The 10,801-nt window shown below is 33.6% G+C and overlaps 1 protein-coding gene across 1 annotated transcript; it reads right to left on the bottom strand.

Annotated features, from left to right (window-relative positions):
* Positions 1-1,145: 1,145 nt before the first annotated feature.
* LOC127422166 (sialic acid-binding Ig-like lectin 7) lies at positions 1,146-8,550 on the bottom strand. Its single transcript, XM_051665504.1, is given in 8 exon segments — positions 1,146-4,941; positions 5,025-5,121; positions 5,538-5,662; positions 5,698-5,819; positions 6,231-6,497; positions 6,499-6,587; positions 6,798-7,127; positions 8,394-8,550. Coding segments are annotated over 8 exon segments (1,203 nt in total). The 5' UTR covers positions 8,455-8,550; the 3' UTR covers positions 1,146-4,829.
* Positions 8,551-10,801: the final 2,251 nt, after the last annotated feature.

The following is a 10,801-nucleotide window of genomic DNA, read 5'->3' as shown; positions in this document are numbered from 1 at the left end:
CAAAATAACAAAAAAGATGCAGTGTTTTCAGACCTCGAATAATGCAAAGAAAGAAGTTCATATTCATTTTTAAATAACACACTACTAATGTTTTAACTTAGGAAGAGTTCAGAAATCAATATTTGATGGAATAACCCAGATTTTCAATCACAGCTTTCATGCGTCTTGGCGTGCTCTCTACCAGTCTTTCACATTGATGTTGGTGAATTTATGCCACTCCTGGCACACAAATTCAAGCAGCTCGGCTTTGTTTGATGGCTTGTGGCCATCCATCTTCCTCTTGATTACATTCTAGAGGTTTTCAATGGGTTCAGGTCTGGAGATTGGCCTGGCCATGACAGGGTCTTGATCCGGTGGTCCTCCATCCACAACTTGATTGACCTGACTGTGTGTCATTGAGCATTGTCCTGTTGGAATAAAACAATCCTCAGAGTTGGGGAGCATTGTCAGAGCAGAAGGAAGCAAGTTTTCTTTTAGGATAACCTTGTACGTGGCTTGATTAATGCGTTCTTCACAAAGATGAATCTGCCCGATTCCAGCCTTGCTGAAGCACCCCTAGATCATCACCGATCCACATACAAGGTTATCCCGGAAGTAATTTTGCTTCCTTCTGCTCAGACAATGTTCCCCAACTCTGAGGATTGGTTTATCCAACAAGACAATACTCCATGCCACACAGCCAGGTCAATCAAGGTGTGGATGGTGGACCATCGGATCAAGACCCTGTCATGGCCAGCCCAATCTCCAGACCTGAAGCCCATTGAAAAACTCTAGAATGTGATCAAGAGGAAGATGGATGGCCACAAGCCATCAAAAAAAGCTGAGCTGCTTGAATGTTTGCACTAGGAGTGACATAAAGTCACCCAACAGCAATGTGAAAGACTGGTGTAGACCATGCCTAGATGCATGAAAGCTGTGATTGAAAATCAGAGTTATTCCACCAAATATTGATTTCTGAACTCTTCCTAAGTTTCAAAATTAGTTTTGTGTTTAAAAATGAATATGAACTTGTTTTCTTTGCATTATTTGAGGTCTGAAAACACTGCATCTTTTTTGTTATTTTGACCAGTTGTCATTTTCTGCAAATAAATGCTCTAAATGACAATATATTTATTTGGAATTTGGGAGAAATGTTGTAAGTACTTTATAGAATAAAACAAAAATGTTCAAAAAATTTTCTCAAACACGTACCCATAGAAACTGATAATTTTGCAGTGGTCTCTCAATTTTTTCCAAAGCTGTATATATATATATATATATATATATATATATATAAAACCTTTATAACCATTCTTGACCGCAACCATGCCATATATTTTTCTCTATTTTTCTTCTTGTTCTTTTGAAGGAATACCTTCAGAAATTAGAGGTAATCATATTAACTTAGTTCAAGAGCATTCAAAAGGAAGGGTTTATTTTCCAAGAGATAGAGCCCTTCTAAAGGGCCGTTCACACCTTTTTGCATTCGTCAGCATACTTTTTTAAAATAGTTTTTCTATGTAAACATGCACTAAACAGACGTCTTTGACTGTTTCGATGAATGCATTCAGTCTGAATGGCCTCTTACAGTTTGACGAAAGCTGGAGAGAAAATGGTTTTGGTTACAGGTGAGTCTTAGTTACTAGTGGTCCTTTTCATTGTGTCCTCTTTAGTCGAAGCATCAGGGAACGAGGCAGCATTTGTGCCTCGATGTATAAGCACTATCCCCAACACTGGCATTGTTTGAGGGGGATAAACGCTGTCTCAAATACAGCAAGACCGCAAACGTTTTCATATCCCTCACTCCCCTCCCAATCAAAGTGTTTACTAAAGTGTTCTTGAGATTCAGTATAGGTTTAAGTTGATACACTGTATCTTTACTTCACATTTTGATATTTATTTATTCACATTAGTCACTGAAAACAGTCCAGAAACTGTATTTTTTTTTTCAAACTTCTGAACAAATCTATTTATTTTTCTTTTTTGATCAGATTACACACATATAACAGGCACAAATGTATTCAGACATACATTTGTGTTGTTTGTTTGTTTGTTTTTTTAACTACTCAAATTCTTAGATACAGTATGTACACCAAGGAGCAAAATTGGCCTAATAATCTGATAGGAAGTAAAAGGATAAGCATAAAATTTGATGGCCATCCCAGCCTCGGTGCACACAGCAATCTAATGGGGTAAAACTGAGATTTCATATCAATAGAAAGTCATATTGAGTAATGAAATAAGCTAAGACTGATTGAGCATTGTAGCAATTGAAAGTTATCATCTCATCTTATGAAAACAACAAGAAATAAACACCATTTGGAACATATAAGAAGGTATCTCTCTACCCAAGGTGCTTGAAATATATGTAATGTTTTATGTAATCATGTAATCTTCTGGCAAGGTTGAGTTCATTTGCTTAGAAGTTAGTTAGATGGTCAGCATATGCATTCAGACCTTGAAATACAATTTGACTAACAAATTAATGAGTCATAATTATATTGAATTAATCACATCTTACATTCATAAGGCATTAGGCACCTTGGTAGGATACCGATTTATGTAAATACTCTGCATGATATATAGTTCTCTGTGTTGTGAACCTTTTGACTACACAACAAGGAACATACATTGTGCAGCAATGGTGTATATTTTGCAGAAAATCAAACACAAAATGACATTATATGTGCTTATACAATAAGTAACACAAACTGTCTATGTTTGAATATATATACACAAGTGCAAGTGTATACTTTACAAGTCTTTATTTATTTGTAAGCAAAAAGATTTGTGGGCACATTTGTAAGTCTAATTTTACACTTTGAGTGTTGTAAAGAATATTTGTATGTATCTGACTGTGTGATGCCAATAATAATGAACAAAGTAATTTTGTTTCTTCATTGACATAATAATGCAGAAAAGAATCTCTGATCTTTTATTTTATATTAGCACAGTCCATTCATAATAATTTAAATTGTTCTTTGCTCTCTTTCATTTTGTTTAATAAAATTCTCCAGCCTCAAATGATGTCATTCTTTTTTAAAGTAAAAATAAAGTACACAAATTAAAACAGGTTAAAGGAATAGTTCACCCAAAATCATTTACTCACGCTCATACCATCCCAGATGTATGACTTTCTTTCTCTGTTGAAAACAAACAAAGATTTTTAGAAGTATATCTCAGCTCTGTAGGTTCAAACAATGCAAGTGAATGGGTAACACACATTTTGAAGTTCCAAAAAGCACATAAAGGCAGCATAAAAGTAATCCATATGACTCCAGTGGTTAAGTCCATATCTTCAGAAGCAATGTGATGAGTGTGGGTGAGAAACATCAATGTTTAAGTCCTTTTTTACGATCAGTCCCCACTTTCACATTCAACATTATTCTTATTTTGTTTCTGCCAATTAGTAGTCTTCGTGCATATCGCCACCTACTGGGCAAAGAGGAGAATTTATAGTAAAACTGTCTTAAAAATTGATCTGTTTCTAACCTACACCGATCATATCGCTTCTGAAGACATACACTACCGGTCAAAAGTTTTGAAACACTTATTCTTTATTATATATATATATATATATTTTTTTTTCCACATTTAGAATAATAGTAAAGTCATCAAAACTATGGAATAACATAAATGGAACTTTGGGAATTATGTTGTGACTAAACAAAATCCAAAATAAATCAAAACTGTGTTATATTTTAGCATCTTCAAAGTAGTCACCCTTTGCCTATAATTTGCAGACATGTACTCGACATTTTCTCAACCAACTTATTGAGGTATCACCCTGGGATGCTTTTTAAAAAACTGAAGGAGAATTGAAGGAGTTCCCATCTATGTTGGGCACTTATTGGCTGCTTTTCTTTATTATTTGGTCCAAGTCATCAATTTCTAAAACTTTTCTGTTTTTTTTTATTTTTTATTTTTATTAAATTTTAGTTTTATAATGAAATAAATTAATATGGTGGCACAATTATATTTTTGTCTACAAAACTAATTTCAAACGTTTAAGCACACGCCTTCAGATCAAAAGATTTTTAAGATCATGAGAAACATTTCAGTCAAGAGTTTCAAAACTTTTGACTAGTAGTGTATATTTAACCACTGTTGGATGGATTATGGATTAATTTTATGCTCCTTTTATATGCTTTTTGGAGCTTTAAAATTTTAGTTCCCATTCACCTGCATTGTCAGGGATTAAATATTTTTCCAAAAATCTTTGTGTTCAGCAGAAGACAGAAAGTCATACACATCTGGGATGCCATGAGGGTGAGTAAATGATGAGAGAATTTTCATTTTTGAGTGAACTGATCCCTTTAATTAGTTGTATTTGTATTTTCATGCCATCCTTCTGATTCAACAAGAAACTCTATTTCCAAAGCATTTTGCTGATATTGCTGCATCCAAAAAAAAAAAAAAAAAAAAAAGTTTCATAATTTGTTTACAGTTAAATAAATGTCCACACAGTCAATGTTTTAAATAAATGTTGTAGGTAGCAGAAGTAGTAGTGAGTGGAATTCAGAGTAAATTTGAAAATTATAATTTGAAGTTTTATCTATTAGCTGTGTTTAGCTGCATCAAAATATTTTCTTGGCAATGAGAGCATGAGATAAAAAAAACATTGTATTCTAAGTGACATACTGTACAAAAAATTACATTTATATTGTCAAACAATTCTGAAGTTTTGGAACACTAGCATGTCCTTACATACATGCTAAACTTTTCCAAAATATGCTACCATGCAAGAGAGAAAAAAAGCCATTTGCCTCTGACTGCATATAGCTGAGTATAAATTTAATAAACAGCCTTGATATTTTTGGTATTTTAGAAGTAATGTGTTGATCAGACCATTAAGAACTCTCTGAAGACATGTTAACAGTCTCATACAGAGATTCTTCTCTCTTCAGTGTAGTCATGTAGATATGGTTGTCATCCTTTGGTGTCTTACATTTTTCTCTACTTCTGTCAAAAGAAGGAAAAAATAGTATTATATTGAGGCAATATTAATAGTGAGGCTTGCCTTTCGAATCTTCTGAAGCTCTTACCTAATGTCAATGACAAATGTCATACAGACAGCGATGATGACATGTAGAACAATGGAAAGAGTACAGAACATCCAAAGGGTAGACAAACTCCCACTTTCTAAAAGATGAAAGATATAGAATTAAAGGGATAGTTCGCCCAAAAAATGAAAACTCTGTTATCCGTTATTTACCTTCATATGACTTTCTTTCTTCCGTAGAACACAAAAAGAGTCCTTCTGCCAAACATCTCCTTTTGTGTTCCACAGAAGACACAAAGTCTTTTTGAGTTTGGAACAACATGAGGGTGAGTAAATGATGACAGAGTTTTCATTTTGGAGTGAACAATCCTTTTAAGTGAATGAAATGAAATTCCTACCCTACTTTCTAATTGGTCTTAGCTTCACTGCAAAATGTTAAAAAACTAAATAAATTTCCATCTTAGAATATTTTAAATTGGTCAAGTTTGTGTGATGCATTTCAACACTTCACAGATAAAATATTTGTATCCACACATGATGATTGCATTCTACCTACCTTTTTCAGCCTGACTTTGCACTTGGATTTCCATTTGTGTCTCACCAATTTCATTGCTACTGACACATTCAATAGATTGAGGTGTTGGTGGGTCTGAATCCAGAAATGGAGATGGTGCTGATGCTCTGATGTAGCAATACTATATAATATTTAGGTGCACAACTCAACAGTCGCCAGTGTATCTGGGGTAATGGCACACACGCAGGTTAATTCATCACCCCACAGGGAATAACAGGAGCTATTCAGGATTATAGGGGCATCTGAAGAGAAATTTGTGCGAAATCATTAAGTGCAGTGCTCTAACCCTAACCATGTAACCCTAACCCTAATGCTCTAACTAAAACTTAACCCTAACCCTAATGCTCTAACCCTAAATTAACCCTTACCTTAAAATGTGACATGTAAACACAAAAACACATTACTGATGCTATAGAGACATGATAGTGCGCAGTAATTCTGGTAAACCTTCTTTAATAACAGGTTTGACAAACTCAGCTTGTGTGGATCACATTCTATATTCCAGTTAATCTACAACCTTGAAAAGAATCATTGCTTATTGGGTATATTTGAGAGGATATAGTGGGCGCAGAAAGTGTTCGGACACTTAAGTACCGTAGTTAGTTTGGAAAAGCTACTTTGTCTTATATTTTGTCACTAAAGCAATGCAATTCATACATTTTAAAGTTTGATTCAAGTTTCCAAATATGTCCAAATACTTTTTTGGTTGAATGTATAAGTAAAATAATTAAACATACATCTTATTTCCAGGGTCACACTTCTTTCAGCCTGGACGTTTCCTTCAAATATTGCTATGCAGGTGAGCTTAGTATAGTGATGCTCCTGTTTAGGATTAAAAGTTATCACTGAAAAGATCTTTGCTCTCCCAGGTACCGCAGAAATGTGAGGTTGGACGACAAATTCATCATCAATCCCTTTCCATACAATTTTTTGCTGTGGTGTATAGACAATCCTCTGGAATACTACAGGATATTCTCGCCATCTCTCCTGCCGTGAGCACTGGAACATTTATTGTTGGTTTCTGGGTGAGCTCTAGAAAAGCAATGATTTATTGAAATCAGAAATATTTTTTCTTACTGTAAAGAAATTATTATGTGGTGAAGTAAATAGGCTACAGCAGAAAGATTAAGATTAATTTCTACATTTAATAAGTTAGTTCAAGCGTGAACTCGATTATGTTCAAATTAAATCTTATTTGTCTTTTTTCAGTGCTGTAACTAGGCATACAAACCCACAACCCACATTTCACAGTAACTGTTACTGTCTGAGGATAAATATATATCTTCCCTTGTCCATTCTCCACTTTGAATCTGTATTCATCATCTGATTTCCCCTGAACAAAGTTGCCTAGCTGAAAGCTGCAATCTTCTTCATCGGAATAATACTTGTTAAAGCTAATACAAGGAACTTCGGCAGTTGGGTTTTGTGGATCTCCTTTGAACCAGGTTCCTTTGAGGGGTTTAGGAATGTTTTGAGGAACAGTGAAAGAACAGTGTACTCTGATGCACAAGCCGGACTCTCCAGTGAAATTGTTGTGTACTCTGATGGAGAAGCCAGTCGATCCATCAAGATCTGTATGTTGAAATCAAACCAATCCATCACAATCCATGGAAGATAAACAATGAAGGTTTTAAGAGAATTCCATTTACTGGGAGATTTTAGCAATGTAAACTGAGACACCTTTTTTTGAACAAGGACTGTAAAGTCTAAAGGTGTACAGTAAATAAAAACCACTAGACATAACACAAGGTTTTAAATATTTTTAGAAGCCATTATTAAGAAAGTACTGTACATTAGCGGCAATATTTCTTAAGGAAATTTAATTTGTTTGGTTAAATGTATTTTACGTAAATTTTATAGTTCCTATATCGAGAGTATTTTGTGCTTTCTATTGTGTGCTGGTTTACATCACTAACGACAAAAAATAGAAACCGCATCCAGTCAACAGTAAATATCTGTTCCAAAAACATGGGTTAATGTCTATGAAGCCTATTCTCTCTTTATGAATCACTGATGAGGAAAAAGGCTCAGGATATTTACATTTATGCATTTGGCAGACGCTTTTATCCAAAGTGACTTACAGTGCCCTTATTACAGGGACAATCCCCCTGGAGCAACGTGGAGTTAAGTGCCTTGCTCAAGGACACAATGTTGGTGGTTGTGGGGATTGAACCAACAAACTTTTGCTTACCAGTTCAGTGCTTTAGTCCACTACACCACCACCACTCCATATTATTATAGATAACTCCTATGTTCTCCATCACCAGTTTCAGTTGCTTCCTCTTAAGCATAGGCTACGGATACCAAGATGCTCTACAAACAGGTATAGCGCATTTTTTGTTCTGGGGGCTATCCGTTTATTAAATAAGGTAAATAATGAGGCCTGTTCCGAGCCGAATTTAAATGTAAATGTAACTTTGTAATGGTCGTTTGGAATTGAGTACTGGGTAAGTTTGGAAAGGTCAAGTATTTACAGTTTTATTGTGTATATTGACCCATTTATCTATTTTACCCATTATACAGATCCTTAATATTTAAATTGTAATTTATAAGTACTGGTACATATTTTCACATAATCATGTTATTATGCTTTTTTTTTTATTTATTACATAGTTGTTATTGTTTGTCTTGTCTGTTGTTTTGTGCCCAAATTTAATTGCCCCCTCGGGGATTAATAAAGCTGTATGAATGAATGAATATTTGATCTGTAATATTTGTGAACAAATGATTTGTATTGGTTCTCTTTAAAATGGTGTACTCAGACTTATAATATCTTGGTTATTGTACTGAATTTCAATTTCACAAAGCCTCAGTATGTACTAAACACTCGTTACTCACCTAAAATCTCACAGTATCCCATTTTAACCATAGTTAAAATGATGAGTAGAGTTTGCAGCATCTCACACTAATGTGATGAAACAGAAATACAGTTATTTGAAACAAAATTATTGTTTCTGTAAGCATTACTGTATGATGATCTCTTACCAAGTATTTGAAGAACACAACTCAAATTGAGACAAAATGTGAAAGCAGTTACTTTTCAGATCAGATTTGAACATGTCTAACTTGATCTAACTGATTGTTTCTAGTTTAAGTAATTATTGCTTATTAAGTTATCATGGTGATTTCTGCTGTTGCACAATACTTCCTTTACTCCTCCCATTTACACTAAAAAACTAAATTAAAAAAGAAACCAGCATTAAAAAGTTAATACTATCCTTATTCTTAATTGTTTGTGTTCACTTCAGTATATGATTAATGATGTATTATAATTTGTCTTTAGAAATGTTTTATGTTTCAGTTTATACAAACGTGTTGTAAACAGTGGCGTAGCCAAGGGTGGGCCAGGGTGGGTTACCCAGAATATCAGAGATATCAGAGAAATTCTGAAATTCTGATTTCTAAAAGTGTGGAAAAACTGTTTGAATGCAACTCTTTTCTGTTGTTAAGGAAAATAAATGTTGGGTGAAAACTTGGCCCATCCATTTTTATTGAGGCCAACCCAAAAGTAATTCCCTGGATACACCCTTGGCTGTAGAGCTAAAACCAAAGTATTTTGGCATTATTGCTCTGACATTGTTTTAAGAGCGTTATTTTTGTCTTTTCTGCAATTTTTGATCATATACACATAGCTGTAAATTGAGATCTGGACATTTTTAGGGCATTATTCATTAGAAAAAACTGCTTTGGAGCAATGTGTATTGTGAAAAGTGCTTTGTTAATAAAACTGAATTGAAGTGAAGTTCATTTAAATATCATACAGTCCGTTTTCCTTTATTTATCAGACCAAACATAACATGAAGCTTCAATCAAAGCAACTTCTCTCCTATTTAGTGTTTTATTTTACAAAGATTTCAAAGTTCCAGAGCTTACTTGATAATAAAGCTTTTACAATAAAAAAAGATTGTATGGGATGAAACATGGGCTTATTTTTAACATTTGCTGACAGATCACATGACATTTTGATTTTCAATTTTAATTTAATTTAATTTTTTGTGGCTTTAAGTTATTGAGCTGTGTGCAACATTGAGCAATGTGATCTGGCTGACAGATTCAAAGAGGAAATGCCCCTGTCGACTGAGAGACGGTATATCTGAGAAAAGATGTATTTTATTTTTACAGTTTCAACTTTGTTGTGACACACTTTCAATCTCATTTGTAAATGCATTAAATGTTGTTTTTAAAAACAAGAAGTTAGTTAACTGAATTAAATTGACCACATCTTACGATAATAAAGCATTCAAGTTAGCACTGCATACCAATGTATAAATACTTTGCATGTTCTTTGTTTGTTTCTTTTTTGTTTTAATGTCTCTGGCCTCAAATAAAGACTACTAGATCCTTATCTGTAGTTGTTTAAAATTCACAATTGTTAAAACAAATGTTTTTAATTTTTACATTTTTTTTAATTTTTTTTATGAAAATTGATCTCTTACCCAATATTTGAAGAACTGAGATCAAATCTGAGAGCAGTTATTTTTCAGATCAGATGGGCGCTTTTTTCTTCATCTGACTGATTTTCTCAGTATAATCAGTGGCTTCTTATTGAGTTACCATAGTGACTGTCTTTACTCCTCCCATAAAAAAAAAAAAAAAAAAAAAAAAAATATATATATATATATATATATATATATATATATATATATATATATATATATATATATATATATATATATTATTATTATTTTTATTATTATTATTATTATTTATGCATTTCAATTTCATAACACAATTCCATCAAATTTAATTGTGTAATCTTTAACTACAAAAAAGTTTTATTCATTTTATTTATTTATTTTTAACTACATTTTAAAAATAGGCTAATATACAGTATATACAGTATATCTATCTATCTGTCTATCTATATTTTTACGTGTATTAACAACATTAAAAAAGCTAAACAAAAAACAGCTTTAGTAGTTAGCAAAGATGATAGTTACAAGAGTGGGGGATGTCGAGAAACGGATCGATTATCTGGAGTCATCGGAGAGGGAATTAGCTGCTAATCCGCTAGCAACCAAAACGGACTTAGAGCGTGTCTGGGAAAAGTTGGAGGATATGGAAAATCGTAGTCGGCGGAACAACGTCCGAATTGTTGGAATTCCTGAGAGTGCAGAGGGTCAGAATATGGTGGAATTCCTAGACGGGCTCTTTCCGAGTCCGAGTCCGAGACATAACAGGCCATAAGCTAGAAATCAAGTGAGCTCACAGGGTTCCTGCTTGGCGATCCACTAAGGGAAACAGGC

Source organism: Myxocyprinus asiaticus, chromosome 31, assembly GCF_019703515.2.
Source record: "Myxocyprinus asiaticus isolate MX2 ecotype Aquarium Trade chromosome 31, UBuf_Myxa_2, whole genome shotgun sequence".
In the NCBI taxonomy this organism is placed as follows: Eukaryota; Metazoa; Chordata; class Actinopteri; order Cypriniformes; family Catostomidae; genus Myxocyprinus; species Myxocyprinus asiaticus.
This window is presented reverse-complemented; position numbering and strand designations above follow the sequence as displayed.